The following is a 15,577-nucleotide window of genomic DNA, read 5'->3' as shown; positions in this document are numbered from 1 at the left end:
CGTCGGAGAAGTTTCCCCCCCCTCCCCTTCCCGGCTCCAGCTCACTTATTAACCGGACAGTAAACAGGCCCCCGCAGCCACTGGCTGTCACTGCAGAAGAAGCGCAGGGCTGGAAAACTGGCTGCGGAGGGCGTCGGGGCTGCCAAGCGAGCGGCGGGGCGGGGGAGAGGAGAAGGGGGCGGCAGGCGGGGGGGATGCCCGTCGGCCGAGCCTTTCCGTGGGGCAAGGGCCGAGCGGGGTGGGGATGGAGCCGGGGCGGCCCCGGTTGCCCCCACAGCTACCGCAGCCCTGAGCGGTCCCTGCCCGCCCGAAGCCGGCGGCTCCCGCCGCTCCCCCCCGGGGCCCGGCCGCCAGCTCGGAGCCGCTCCTGCTCTCCTGCCCCATCTCCTGGGGAAACTGAGGGAGACATCGCCTCAGGCTCCGCGGATCCGCCGGCCCCTCCGCCCCGGCCCCTGCCCGCCCGGCGGTCCCGCTGCTCCCGGGATAAAGGGGGAGAGGGACCGCATCGCCCTCCCTACAGCTGCCCGGCTTGGAAGTGGCAGGGGGAAGACAGGGCGACGTTGGGGTCTGATGCTGGAATCGTCTGCTGAGCAGGTACCAGCGAGGAGAGCTCTGCGCAGAGGCCTGGCGTCACCCGGCTGTGCACTGGAATTGGGCGCGGTGATGATCTCCGACAGGCACCGGGCAAAACTGGCATCAGAAGAGAGCTCGGCAGCCAAAAGGCAGATGGAAATGCCCCGCTGTCGGTTAATAAACAGAGTTGTAGAGCGTTTCTGGATTTGGGGAAGCTGGTTCCTCTCCACCCCTCTGCCACATACACCCTTGTCCCAGTGGGCAGCAGCCACCTCAGGGTCCCTGTGCTCTGCCCACGGACGGGCGCATTTGTGGGAGGCAGCTTTGCTTCACAGCCCTACCCCGTGGGGCTAAAACTCCAGCAGCTTGGTGGCTCTGATGGAGATCTTTATTAGGACATCCCTGACACAGAGCCCAAATGTCAGTATGAATAGCCAAAAGATTTACCACCATGCCTGGACGTGTCAGGAGAAAGGCTCCCTTTGCTAACGTGAGCGTGCCATACCGCTCTGTCCAGGCCAGCCTGGAAGGGAGCTCCTCCTGCCTGCAGTGGGCTTCTCAGGATACTCAGAGCCATGATGAACATCTGCCTTCCCTTCAACCTTGAGGTGGATCCATGCTGCATTGCTCTAACCCCTGTGACGAGGGTTGCGCTAGTTACCTCTTCCCCCAGCAAAGCATCCTCTACCGGTGCTGCCCAGCACCGCTGCTTTCCTACCTCTCCTCCACATCCACTTGAGTTCCGACTGCCTTTCTGCCCCAATTTCCCAGGAAGAGCAGTGGTAAAATGAGGGAGCCCCTGTGTGTAGCCTCTAACTCAAACAGCGCAGGCTGGTGGGCAAAGCACACAGCCTGTCTGCTCCTGGCTTGGCTTACTCAGACCTTCCTACTTCCAGCTTGCTCCAGCCCCACCGTACCAGTCCTTTCTCTCCTTGTCCTTGGGCCTCCTTGGTCTCCTGCCCCATCAGCATGGTGTCCTCCTCTCATTTATGGCCCTTCCAAAAAAAAAAAAAGGGTTGTAAAAGTCCTGTTTTTGAACAAATATCTTTTGAAGACATGACCAGAAAAAAAAAGGAATATTATACATTTATAAAGATAGCAGTAACCACATTAATACCTTGTCCCAGTTAAGCTACATTCCATCACATCCTCGCTTGTCAGCCAGTGGCAGAGCAACACGCATTCAGGAGTGGGAATGGTGTCACACGTGTCTTCCGTGAGTTAACAAGAAGCAGTGCTGGAGGTGTCGGCTTCTCCCAGCATTTGTTGGAAAAGTAGCTGAGATTGTGTCAGGGCATGGCGAGCGTGGGTATGGCAGGGCAGCTCATATCTCTACAGCAAGCCATGTCTGGTGGTATTTTGTGGAGCTGGTGGCTCACGTATAGCAGTGGGAAATGCCTCTCGTCCTTCATATCGCTGCTTACGGGGCTGCTGGGTTCCCGTGGAGCTGCTCTCTCCCCGGCTTTCAGCCACTGAGGCGATGCGAAGGAGGTGGGCAGGTTTCCAGTGCTAGCTGGTGTTACTTGGCAGCCAGAGAGCTCTAGACAGGGCTATAGTAAAATAGCACAAACCCCATGTTTGGTCTGTCTCCCCCCTCCCCTTTCCCTTCCCAGCCTGTTTCCAGTGGCCTGCGACAGCACTGGCAGAGTTGGAGCTGCAGAGCTGCCAAGGGACGCGTAAGGAAAGCACTCACTTTCCTGTGGAGACAAGCAACACTGACGTGAGAAACAACAGGGAAAAAAAAAAAAAAAAAGAGAAATGCCAGACCGTTAGATCCTAAAAAGGAGCCACGAGCAAAACCTGGGGTGGGCGGAGAACTCATCTCACGCACTGCTAGGTCTGGAGAATTAGTCAGCGTGGTCTGTGGCATAAGGGATGGAGGCAGCCTGTTATCAGGCAGCAGGTTTAAACCAAACAAAAGGAAATAGTTTTGCACACAAGGCACAATGAAATCACCTCATCAAAGCCGAAAGTTAAATGAGTGCAAAAGAGGATAGGGTGAATTCGTAGACAACTGGGGCATCCACAGCTATTAATTATGCAGATCCAGAGCAATCGCTTGATCACAGATTTCCTACTCCCCTGATGGCTGGAAGAGAAGGATCGTGCCCATTCCCTAACCGTCCATCTAAATCCTCACTCACCGCGCAGCTGGAGCCGAGTGCCAATGTGATGCCTTCTTGATCTGACCTAGTGTGGCTTTTATAACATTCTAGGAAAACAGCATGCTAACGAAGCTTTAAGCCAATAAAAAGTTAGGACATGTTAAAAAACACTGATGAAAGCAGAAACAAACAATAGAGGACATAGCTCTTAGAAACAGTGCAGGAAGTAAACAAAGACTTGATTTGGAAAATGCAGCTAATACATCTGGGATGGATCATCCACCACCACCCCCCCCGCCCCCCCCAGATGTTCGAAGACAGAGAGACCTTGAGGCAGTGGGAGAAGGAGGGCGAGCAGGAGCGCGCCATGCCACAGCAGCGAGAGCGAGAGGAATGCGAATGCGAGCCCCGTCCCCCTGCATCGCTCCGTGGCTGAGGGTCACAGGCAGCAAAGAGCCGATCCCTCCAGCGCCGGCCGTGGCGAGACTCCACCTGGTCCGTTTGTTTTAATTCTGGCCATGTTGTTGTTACCAGAGGAAGACTGGAAAATTTGAGGAAAGTTCAAGCTAAGAGCCACGCGAATGAGCAAACTAGGAAGAGCGTGTGCCGAAAGAAGAATGATGAACTGTGACAGGCACGTTTGCCTTGGTGGAGCTGCAGCTGTGGCTGCACGCAGAGGCATGCAGCCGCATCGCCCCCCAAACCAGAGGCACAGGCCCCCCCATCCTTCACCAGTCTGGGGGGTGTTGTAGCAGCAGCATAATGTCAGTGGTGCTGCCTAGGGGAGGGAGAGGGAAAACGAGGACAGAGGACTGCAGGCGTCCAGTGCACGGCAGGGGAGAACAAGCTGCTTTGGGGAGGTCAGGGTGAAGCTAAAGGAAGGAAAGATGGGGTTTGGGCACAAGCAGCCTTCCTGGCAACTGGGCCACCCGTATGAGGTGCCCGGAGCCTGGGAAGGACCACAGTGCCTTTCCTTGCCAGGAGGGGATGCTGCCCATCCACTGGGAACTTCAGATCTGACCCAGGAGAACAGCAGGGAACTGGCAAGAGAGGAAATCCCATCTCAGGACTTTTCCATGTTTAGTGCCAGAAGCTCTATTCCACTATTGGCGAGTTCCCATCTCCTGGAAAACAGCGTGAAAACTTTGCTGGCATCAGTTCAGAAGTCTTTATTGTGATAAGCATACAGAGATTTAGAGATTTGTGCGTGCATCAAAACAAAGATCCATTTTCATCAGGGCTGAACTGCAAAAAGAAAGCATATGGGCCCAGGAGGCAGACACGGTTGTCCCTGGTGTGTGCCATCCCCCCCCCCAGCCCCTCCTGAACCGGCTGTTGAATCCCGTGAGGCAGCCGGCAGCCCCGCAGAGCCTGCATGTCCCCACTCCTTGCAGAGAGCACGGGAAGAGCTGGGACGGACGAGGAGGGGGCACGCGTCCCGCTGAGAGCTGCTCTTGGAGAAGCTGGGGAGCCCCAGCCGGCACCAACATTGCCAGTCAGCCTCTCACCGCAGAGGCGGTGGCCCCACTTCCCAGAGCTTGCTTCCAAGTGGAGGGTGCACTGTGGTTTGCTCCAGGGCCAGAGAAATCAGCTGTAGCCCAGGCGCAGGGGAGAGCTGGCTGTGTCGGGGCGGGGAGCGAAGGGTGCTTAGAGCCGAGCGAAGGGTGCTTAGAGCCTGCGGTGGGCACTGGTTTTCTGCAAGAGGTGAGCGCGCTGCAGGCACCCAGGCTTTCTCTTCTGGGCCCCGAAAATCTCAGCCTTGCTGATAGTTTTGCTTCAGACCTGACACTTGGGTGAACCCAAGAGAGCTTGTGGAATTCATCAGTCCCGGAGAGACCAGGCTGCTCCCGCCCCCTGCAAAGCTATCAAATCCCCCTCCGCAAGGAACCTTCCCAAAAATGGACCACTCAACATCTGAACCCAAACCAGAGACACGCGTTCCACGTTGCTGCAGCACGTCTCAGGGCTTCCTGTGGCAAAACGGGAGAGACCGAGGCCTGGAGCCTCGGCAGCCCAGCAGAGCTGATCAGTGAATAAATATTTGCAAGACAAGAACATGTGGTGTTAAAAGATGCTTTAACCCAGAAGAGCAAAACTGTACAGGAGCCAGTGGCTGGAAATTAAAGCCAGAAGCTGTCAAATTAGAAATAAGGCACAGATAATTATCAGTGAGGCAGATTAACTGCATTAACAAGAGAATTGATACCATATTACTACTGGCATATTTGGAAATTCCCCCCGTTATCATTAATGGTCTTCACGTACACATTGGGTGGCTCTGGAACACACATTTGAGCTGAATACAACTGGGTCAGATGCAGCGTAAAGCAAAGAAATGGATGTTCATTAAACTCAAACTCTTTGACCAAGGATTTTGAGTAGCCTCCATGGATAAAGTCCTGCAATAGCAGGAAAAATGGGTAGAAAAAAAAAAAAAAGCTTTTCTGGGAAGGTTCACGCACAGCCAGTGATATGCAAGGGTCTCACCCTGATAGGATGCTTTCAGTCAACCAGTTCCTGGAGCTTCAGCCTGCTCAAGTGATTTTTTAAATGGCACGTCTGGTGTCACCTTCAACATTCTAGTTCTGGAGAGACTGGCTCATAAATGTGGTCTAAAAGTCATAAGGTTTAAAAATAATGCAACATATTTTGTATTTATCTTAGTTTGTGGCCTTGAGGTTGCACTCAAGTCACATTTACAGCTTTAAAAAACACAAAACCCAAACCAAAAAACAAGAGAAGGAAGGCAGGAGGGAGTAAGTGAAGATACCAGCTGATCACCTGACTCCAGAATCAAGAGCTAACAATATTAACACTACTGGACTTGCAATAACAACACAAAACATCGCTAAATCTCTTCTCCCAGGCTCTGTATTTCACCTTTTCCTTTGGCACAAACCCTCAGCAAGGACCAGAAGAGCAGACTGGCACAGGCCCTCTCTCCACACCAGCTTCCACATAGAGTTTCTGCATCAATTTCTGAAATGTCCCAGTGGACCCTCCAGTTCCAGCATCATGGACACCACTAAGCAGCTGCAAGGTCCCCAAGGAGGTGTCAGGAGAGGAATTACCATCCTACATGTTTCCAACACTGTTGATAGGGAGGAAGGATGCACCAGCTCCTGCAGGGAGCTTCTCCAGGGCACCTGCTCTGCTATGAAGCCTCTGTAAGCAAGGAAAGTGGCACAGGATGGGCTGTGTTGCAAATGGGACTTGACTGGGAAACTAAAGCAGCTCCGATCCCACGCTCCTCCTGCATGCCTTCCAGCCGTGGCCAAAAACTACCGTTCATCTCTCCTCTCACTATCTTTGCTGAAAACAACAGAAGGAAGACTCCACCTTTAGATGAATTCCAACACCTCAACACATTTGCAGATAAACCAAAAACTGGACAACGGACAAACTGTGGGGAAGTAGCATTTGTGGGTTGATCTGGATCGCTTGCTTGAGGTAATATTCTTGGAATAGTACATGTTTCAGTGGAGCCGTGTGGAAGGCAAAGCAGCTCACGGTAAGAGGCAGTGACGTATGGTGTGAGACAGCGGCCGTTCTGGAATGTAATGACTGGAAGAAAGGCCAAGTTGCACTAGTCCAACAGAACAAAACAGCCCCAAAACTTTCTCTTAAGTGAGCAGACCTGGCCCTGAGAGATGCGAATGGGGAACATAGAGAATAGATCAAAACCAGATCAAAAACACCATTAGCAACTCTACCACCACTCACTGCTGAAAACTTTGGTATCCAAATTTCAGAAAGATGTTAAAATTTTCAAAGACGTGGAGTCAAGAGCTACAAGTGAGGTCATCACAGAGCACTTTACAGAGTGAAGATCGATCTATTTAATATGATACAATGACAACTTGCAAGCACCAACAAGGAAAAAGGGATTTTGATAGCAGAGAGTTACTCAGTCTTTCTGAAACGGGCAGAACAAGATCCAACAGAAGCTGAAGCCAGATAATTCAGAGCAAAAATAAGACACAGATTTTTGGAAGAAAAACAAACCGCCCAAAAATCTTACCACAAGACAGGGTAGATTTTTCCCTTACCTCTAGGTCTTTCAATATGTTGCAGCTCCTACTTCCAGGCACAAAGTAGAAATAACTGGGGGACGTTTTCCAGCCTGCACTGTGCAGAGGGACAGGCTGGAGAGCATGAAAACCGCGAGCTCTGTGTCTGTGCTTGCCTAAAGGAGAAGGCTTTATCGGGGTTGCACATCCTGATCCCCTCCCTGCCTTCTGCAGTTTTGCTCAGGGAAACAGGTGAAGGCGTGTGTTTGCCACACCTTTCTCTCCACAGTATCTGCTTTTAGCCTCCAGCACTTAGAGGTCATCAGCAGAAGAGATTTCTGAGATTTCACGGGAGGCAGACAGGCACCAGTGGTTTCCAAGTGTTTTTATCAAAAAGGATTTCTGACTTACCTCTCTCTTGTTTTTTGGACCAAGGAATGGAAAATGGAAGAAAGTGATTCATGAACCTGATCAGTGGCATCGCCCCAGTTGTGTGGTAGAAGATGAGCTGCAGTACGTGCACATGTAAACCCTGGGTCTTATGGTCATGGGATAAGCCTAAGCCATGAGGAAAGGAAAATTTTCACCGATTTTTCTGGTGGAAAGAGTGGTTCAATCTGTGCATGCTCATGCTGGTTAACTGCTGCCAGCTGTCTATTTATAAAGGAACATGACCTAATAAATATTTTCCCTAGATTGGAGGCTGCTGTATGATCAGCACAGTGACACTGGATTGCTTTAGTGGGTGCATACCTGTAGGCACGCTGATCACACCAGAGCCCCTGTAGGCATAAGCACTCGCTCCTGGTCAAGGATCCTCAGCCAGTATGAGCTATTCCTACAAAAATCTGCAATGCCTGGCTGGGAACTCGTGTCTTTATGTACCTTAGGGACATGGGAACGGCTCAGGGTAAGAGTGAGCCAGCTTTGGTCCAGCAACAACATCAGGAAGACGTGGGAAAGAGGCTTCTTGCCACCTGCGAAAGCAGCAGCCAGCCACCAGAGCCCAGCTAAGGGCCGATGACCACCAGCACACTCGGTTTCTTCACCCTCATCCCTTCTTTTCCCAGAGTGGCATTTGGGAGCCTGGCCAGCCTTCAGGGGCCAGCCAGGTGCAGCTGGCCATAGCTGGCTGCTGGGCTGCGAGGGCTCAGGGCGCGGGGAGGCAAGCGGAGGTGTGCTGGTGCGGGAAGGGCTCTCGGGAACGGCTTCAGCGGAGAAGGAGCAGGATCACCCGGTGCGTGATCGCTCCCAAGAGCTCGGTGGGATGTGTGACCCTGAGATTACCCTTGCAGGAGCACCGGCTCCCAAAGATTGCTGCCGCATTTCTCTTTATAATGCTGTGCACAAGGCAAAAAAACCAACAAGCAGCAAAGTTTCACTGAATGAAAGTACGACCCATTCAAGGAGGGGACACCCGCTTGTCTGTCCTTGGCAGAGAGAGGTGGCGAGCCTGATGTCCCAACGTCCGTCAGTGCAAGTGTGAGTCAGAAGAAATAAATGCCCTTGTTGTACACAGTCAGTAGCTTCAGTGAGAGGGGAGAGGGGCTCTGCAGTACAGCCTGCTCTGCAGGGGTCTCCTAGCCCCGAGCGGCCGGGGTGACGTGGCCCCTCTCCCCTCAAGGCTCTTCCTAAACAATCCCCTTCTGCAGGCACTTGGGCTTGTGGAAGAGAAGCCAGGCAAACAGGATCACGGCCACCAGCACGAGGGAGCACAGCACCATCAGCCCCACGTAGCTGCCGTGGGAGAGAGGGGGCACGGCGGGCTCCTCTGCGGGGATCATGTTGGTCAGGTTCAGCATGTAGCCCAGGGTCCAGCCCGCATCACTGCTGCCGATCTGAAACGGGAGAGGAGCAGGATCAGTGCTGGGAGGTGCAGGGGCTGCCTGTGGTGTTCCCAGGGGCGCCACTGCCCCGGCTGCGCAGCAGAGCTTGCAATTAGTTACCGAGGCAGAGCCCTCTCCACCACAAAACACACCTTGCCGAGGAAGTGGATCCTTTGCCAGTTCTTTTCGGTGAATTCATAGCCATTTTCCAGGAGGGAGAGGATGTAGGCTCCCGAGAAGCAATATTCGCTCAGGTACTTTTCTTTTATTTGGTGGTACGCTGGCTTCACCTAGGGAAGGAGGAAGGCACCAGGCTGTTAAATGCAGCTTCCTGCTGCTCCAGCTTGCGCCTGAGCATCCACTGCAGGTGCTGGGGGGTATCTACCCCCTTGGAAGTTACCGCCATCCATTTATCCTACAGGAAAAAAAACAGCATCTCTTGCCACCCGGCAGCCCCAGCCCACTGCCACAAGCACTGCTCACCTCGTGCCACGGCCGGGCGCAGAAGCTCTCAATGGTGCTGGTCACTTTGTCCAGGGCAATGGGGCTTTGTTCACTGGTCAGGTTCAAAAAGTTCATCACAAAGTAGAAAGCCGAAAAAGCCTGAAGGAGAAAGAATATTTTAACCTGGCTGGGCCTCAGCAGGAGCACGACAGCAGAAATCCTACAAAAGGAAATGGTTTTATTTACAGATGGAGAAATATAAGAAGTAACATCACATACACAAAAGTAGGTGTATTTTCAAGACACACCTCTCAGAGCTGATGAGAGCTAAGGACCCCAAAAGGAAGGTGGAGGTAGAAACTTCACTGACCACAGTATCCTGAAGAACTTCAGTAAATCCCTCTCCTCTACGCACTGGTGACAGAGTGGCACCTGTCAAACTGCTTGCCACCACATCTGTGATCCCATTTTGGCAACTGAATGGGATGAATGTGCAGCCAATATCGCCACCAACAGCAGAAGTGATGGTCTGAAAGGACTGTACACAGCCCCAGCATATCATCCAAAATCCAGATTGCCCATCTTTGACCACGGCCAATTGCTGATAGGTAGGGAGGAGTTTATGAACAGGGCGAGGGAGCATTAACAGTTCCCCCAGAGAACCTCGCAGCCACTGGAGTCTTGCAGCTCTTGGACTGACATTCAGTGTGGTGTCACACATGACATGTTCAGAGTGTGCACTGTCGCTTCATCGTGTCTGGGATGCAGACAGGTGACATGACTGATTGGTTTCAGTAGCGTTCACTCACTTCTGGATGAATTTCAGACCTGGTACCACCACTGATCTCAGGTGACAAGGTTTGCAGGAGCAGCGTATCGTGCACAGCCTGCAGCAGGCTCTCCTGCCTCTAGTGCTGGCCACCAGGAAGGACTGCTTGAAAAATTAATCAGTAAATGGAGCACCCCAAGGAGATGCCTACAAGAAATGGGTTAGAATGGGAACAATGCAGTACTGGTAGGCCAGTATTTACTGCAGTAACTCTTACATGTACTTTCCTCACAGCAAGCACAGCACTACTTTTGTACTTACGTGTCCAAAAAGCCACCTTCTAAATGTTCTCTTGCTCCAACCACGGAGAAAAAAAAATAAATATATATACTCTAGCATTACTCTGAGTTTCTGCTCTTCTGATATTCTGGTTTATGGAGAGTTGAAGAATGTGAAGACTTACCCCAAAATCCCCTTGTAATGGAGGTAGGTATATCCCATTGAAAGAGCAACTGGAGTAAGGACAATGGGTTTTGTCAAAGAGTTTCTGGATGTTTCTTCGGCACTTTTGATAATCCCCCTCTCCCTGTATGTACAGCTGTCTGAAAGGGAATTGCTTTTTCTTGGCTGATGTGCAAGGGTTTTTGAAGAGGTCGCTTATATCTATAGTCCTCTGATACCCCTGGTGAAAGCATGGATCAAGGAGGCTGCTGTTGTCCAGCGTCTGAAAGTAAAATCAACTCAAGCTGTTACACTTCACTCTAGAGTAACACCCTGGCAAAGGGCCACAAGGAAGGGTGGCCATGAGGCACTTGTCACAGTACCTCACACCAAGGCAGACACATCGGGGCAAAGTGACGAGGATGGTTTAAGGTATTGGCTGTGATTTGGGAGATGTGGGTGCTGCCACAGCCTCCCTGTAGGACTCTGAGCAAATTACTTTCAGCCACATTTTGTGAAGCTGCTGTTGGTTTGGGATTCTCAGAGACGGTGAAACATCACCTCTCCCGAGGAATTCAGTTAAGCACAGTACGCCTGCTATCCCATTCCCAAGAATCAAAGCACCTCAAATTGGCAGTGCTTTTGAAAATGTTGACTGCGATCTCTTTGGGCATCTGCCCAGCCTTTATGGAGGATAATGATGTTTCCCAAACCCAGACTAAGGGATGAGACATTTAGCTGGGACTTTTACAGCACCAGTATGTGAAAGCTGGTAGGGTCCAGGATCTCCACCTGCAATTACAGATGTACTCGCCTGTAGGTCCTCGGCTAGTTTCTGTTGCAGAGCCTGGTCCTTCCCGTAGCAGAGAAAGCTGTGCGTGTACACCAGGTAATCCTTGCCGTAGAGACGGAAGTAGAGCAGGTTCTCTGGGGACTCACGAGAGTCCTCATTTGGTACAAAGGTAATCTGTGTTGAGGCTCCTCCGAGGTCTAGTGCTCCTGATGTCTCACTTATGGATTTCAGGGAATGTAGAAGTTTTGTCCAGCCAGACTTAAAAAAAAAAATAAAATTTAAAGTAAAGCAGATACATCAGGCACGGGGAAGATTTATTTGGGAGAAAAAAAAACAAACAAAAAAAAAAGAAAGAAAAGAGAAAGACCTGTGAGGAGAGAAGCAGAAGCACAGAACACAAAGAACACAAGAAAGGCAGAACACAGGAAAGGCAGGAACACCTGGAGGGTGGCATGAGATGAGAACTGGAACAAGACACAAGAAAGATGGAGGTTCAGAAAAGCAGAAGATGGATCACGCCTGAGTGTTTGCAGGGGGGCTAAGAATATGAAACCTAATACAATTGTTATGAGAAAAACCAGTCAAATTACTGTTTCACCTCCCAGCTGATTTATAACCTCAATAGTAAAGAATCATTGTCAAACCTTGCAGGCACAGAAATATTTTAGATCAGGAAGTGAGGAGGACGCTGTACCCAAGTGAAATTATCGAAGATGGGATGTTTTATTTCAATGCTTTAAACCTGACTACAGCGGTACATGCTGATACTTACTGGTATCAGGATGTACGTGCAGTAGTTGCTGAGGCAAGACGTGCAGCTTCCTGACCTCTGCTAAATGGCTTACGAGGGAAGACAGTGCCTGCGACATCCTCCTGCAAGGCATGATTTACAAAGTGCTGCAAGCTGGTGATTCAAATATGGACTTGCCCTTGATACAGTACCTGCTTGAAATTGCCCAGCAGGTAGTTAATGGTGATCCACCCGTAGGCTCCTTCTTCCTGACCACTGATGATTCTGGCACCCTGGAAGTTGAAGGGAGCTGAGCGTAGCGTCTTCTCTACTGAAGACAAGACCTTTTCAGCTGCACTTCTATTCTCCAAGCTGGATGAATGGAAGAAACAATGGAGTGACTCTGGCTGACAGCTCTCTGCAGCCTATGTGCTTTATGCTATGCAGGCAGGCTGCAACTCCCCACCAAGCGTTAATTGTTATACAACAGTCATTCATATGGGTACATCCCGCTCTAACTGGCCACGTCCCTCTCTGTTACACCTCAACATCACAGCTGCCACCAGCTCTGACACTAACAGACCCCGCAGCTGAGAGCGGTACCTGGAGCAGAGACCACAGCGCTCATTCTCCTGGGGCACATGCCCTGGTAGGGATTAGGGATTGCACGATGGAGATTTCTCTCACACTTCACCATCACCATTACAGAAGAAATCCATGCCCTCTGGTATCCCCAGGGAGATTTCCCAGGCAATACATACACAAGATCAGCTCCCTGTCCCAACCAGGCAAGAGATCTGGGGCACCCCCATGAAAATCACAAATTGGAATTAAAGGAGGATATGACTATGAAGTGACCTTAGCTCTGATGGTCTTGGGCTGAGTCAAGGTAGGTGGGGAGTCACAACATGGTTGGGCTCAAAAATGTGTCAGGCTTAATACCAGACTGTGGGGATGTCTGAGCATCCCCTTGATATGGGGGATGTCTGAGCATCCCCTGAGCATCAGCTTGGGCAATCGTTGTCTCTGCACTGCATGTGGGTGCTGGAGATGATGGAAGGTTGGAGTGAGTGGAAATGGACCTGCTGGGCAAGTAGGGGAGGAGCCCAGGGAGACTCGGGGCTCAGAGAGGCCAGTGGCAGAAGACAGTGTCTGGGCAGAGTGTGAGCTGGCAGCATTTCCAAGGACTTGGCCCAAGAGGCCCCCACTGAGCATCCATGGCGGTCCCAGGCGCAGTGCTGCAGGAGAAGGGGACAAGCCCTGCAGTACCTGAGAAGCCGCATGCCGGCGGTTGCTCCGAGGTAGACGGGTGTCTCTTGGTGCTGCTTTGAGGGAATCACCTCTTCTGCTTGTCGTAGGCACTGTGCCAGAGAGGGACCTGCCTTCTCCGTGGCATGGGCGTAACCTGAGATCCCAGGGCCTGCAAGAAATAAGGACGCTTCGTTGCTCAAAGTTAAGCGTAACCCCAGAGTGCCATCACGAGCAGTCATGTTAAACCATACCGCTATCACAGGCGGCAACATCAGATTCAACCACCCCATTTTTAAGGAGTTTTAGAAACCCTACAGCACCAACTAAGCCCAATGCACACAGGGACAGCCACAGTGCCCAGCATCTGCCACCTGCTCTCCGAAAAGCAGGTTATGAACTAGTGCTGAGGGATGCAGTGAGACAGACTATCTGCTTAGCACGTCCTGGACATCTGCAGACTCATCTCTGCTTCTGCCTAGGTGTACCCTGGATCCGCATCCTTCACTAGGCTGGGTCCTCCGGGGGAAGATGCTGTCATTTGTTTCTGTTTTGTATGCACACATGACAGCACTAAGTGTTTTGCAGCTATCCCCTTTTGTGCTAACCCAAAGAAAAATTCATTGTTCCTCCCTGCCATGTGTCCCCTGGTCAATGGACTGCCCCAGGACACCAGGGCCTGCATGGGCAGCAGGGAAACCCAGTCTACGTTTGCTCCAGGTCGCCGTATGCTCAGCGTGCTGCTCGTGGCACGGCATGCTCCAGGCACCGAGCAGCCATCGCAGCAGCTCAGTAACAGCATGGCTCTCCCCTGTGCTGCAGACAGGCCTGAAAAGATGCCAGGCAGCCTCTGACAACACCTCTCCTCCCCGCAGTGTGCCGCGATCCATGATGGTCTACTCTTTTCCTTCTCATGTGCATCTCTGGGCTTCAGTTATGCCTTCCTAAACCATACAATATCTACACAGCAATTAAACAGAATAAAAAATAAACCATGACATGCATAAGTTGAGCATCCTTGGCCCACAAGCCCAGTGCTTAGCTTGCCCAGAAGCCTTGAAAAAGAGCAAATCGTGCCCTCCGCACTCGCTGCCTGACCACTTCAGCAAGGGTGCATACAGACATTTTATTTATTTGAGTACATTCTTTGGTGTAGCTCTTTCCAAAAAGTACTTATTTCCAAGCATCCTAAAAACAAGGGAAGAAGTGGATCCAGCTTTCCTCCCAGGGAGGTCAGGCACATACAGCTCCCCGTGGGAAGCGGTGGGATATAGATTAGCTCACAAATCTAACACTGCTTTCACTGTTGGCCTCTTCCTCCTGGTCTCTCCCCTGCCAACCTTTGATTGCATTATCTCTTCTTCATCCCATGCCCCTTCCACAGCTCCCTTTGCTCTTACCTTCGACTTTACACACCTCCACCTGCTGCACCACCCCAGTGTCATTCTCCTTCTCTGCTGGCCACTCGTACACGTACAGGTTAGTGTGGGACGACCCCGCATCCAGCACAATCCCATACTGTGGGCAAAACAGAGCCATCATTGCACCCAAGGCACCGAACCAGACACGGTGTGCGCTGGTCCCCACACATGGGGGGACCAGAAACGAACAGCCACTCTGGGAACATGCTGTGTCATTACTCTTCTCAGCAGGGCTTCAGTGCAAAGTTTCCATCAAAGGATATAAGAGCAGAGAAGCAGCAAAACTGGGCCTGTTTACTTAGGAAATGATCCCCTTTCTATAAAAAAAAAAAGCCATATCTGTCTTTACCATGAAGATGTAAAATGAGATGTTGAGGTGCATGGAGCCAGAAAGAGAGGTTAGCCAGGCCCAGCAAGGGCAGCAACACATCCTGGAGGACTATGCACGCCTAAGCACCCAGCTTGGCTTATTTTCCCGTAAGAGTCCCAGCTCGTAATACCTTTATATTCTTCGGAAGTGGCTTGTTTTGGGTCACTGCTACAGCAATTAAAGCAATTACAGCCAAAGTAGAGAGGAAACCCAGGATGAGTAGAATCTTTCTAGTCTGGGACATCTTTGGTTTGGTACCTGTGACTAGAGCAGAGAAAGGATGTTAGTATCCCAGTAGCCCATCTTACCTCACACGCCAAAGCTCTTCAGGCACATTCCTGCAATCCCTTTCCACTGTGAAGCATCTGCCTTTGCCCATCACTACTCCAATCTCCTGCTCCGTGTCCTCATGCGCAATTTTTTAGAGGCTGAGCTCAGCCCTGGTGTCCTGCAGACCTGCTCTCACGGGCTGTGCCACTTCTCCATGGGCTGCCCTGTGCCAGGTGGTGATGACGGAGGACTTCAAGAGAAGGACTTCAGCTTATAGTTAGCCTGTCCTTGAGCTACCTGCAGGTGACTGAGCAACCATATAGCAAAAGCATCTGTATGGGGCAAACACCAACTTCTTCTATAGCTCTGCATTTGGCTTAATAATCCCTGAGACGCTGAAAGAACTGACTCCTAATATATAAACGGCGTAACCTTGGGGAACCCAAAGCTTTAACCCCTGTGACATTTTGTCCTAGTATACTTTGTGCTTCAGTTTTTTTACAACGCTTATAACAATTTATAACATCCTTGTCACTGGTAACGCATTTAGTCAGCCCAAGCAATGCTGTCCCGCACC

The 15,577-nt window shown here is 51.3% G+C and overlaps 1 protein-coding gene across 8 annotated transcripts in view; it reads right to left on the bottom strand.

Annotated features, from left to right (window-relative positions):
- Positions 1 to 3,834: 3,834 nt before the first annotated feature.
- ENTPD1 (ectonucleoside triphosphate diphosphohydrolase 1) overlaps positions 3,835 to 15,577 on the bottom strand; it is a 48,529-nt gene continuing 36,786 nt past the window's right edge. For all 8 annotated transcript variants that reach the window (XM_074591923.1, XM_074591924.1, XM_074591922.1 and 5 more), the window contains 9 exons: positions 14,861 to 14,994; positions 14,340 to 14,457; positions 12,961 to 13,111; positions 11,904 to 12,063; positions 10,983 to 11,219; positions 10,191 to 10,451; positions 8,998 to 9,117; positions 8,667 to 8,804; positions 3,835 to 8,526 (listed from right to left, as the gene is read on the bottom strand). In XM_074591923.1, coding sequence (XP_074448024.1) covers positions 8,320 to 8,526; positions 8,667 to 8,804; positions 8,998 to 9,117; positions 10,191 to 10,451; positions 10,983 to 11,219; positions 11,904 to 12,063; positions 12,961 to 13,111; positions 14,340 to 14,457; positions 14,861 to 14,994 — 1,526 coding nt within the window. In that variant the 3' untranslated portion in view covers positions 3,835 to 8,319. The remainder of the gene's footprint in view (positions 8,527 to 8,666; positions 8,805 to 8,997; positions 9,118 to 10,190; positions 10,452 to 10,982; positions 11,220 to 11,903; positions 12,064 to 12,960; positions 13,112 to 14,339; positions 14,458 to 14,860; positions 14,995 to 15,577) is intronic.

The sequence above is a fragment of the Larus michahellis genome, chromosome 6 (assembly GCF_964199755.1).
Source record: "Larus michahellis chromosome 6, bLarMic1.1, whole genome shotgun sequence".
NCBI classification, from domain to species: Eukaryota; Metazoa; Chordata; class Aves; order Charadriiformes; family Laridae; genus Larus; species Larus michahellis.
The sequence above is the reverse complement of the archived record's forward strand: the minus strand, read 5'-3'. Positions and strand labels throughout refer to the sequence as shown.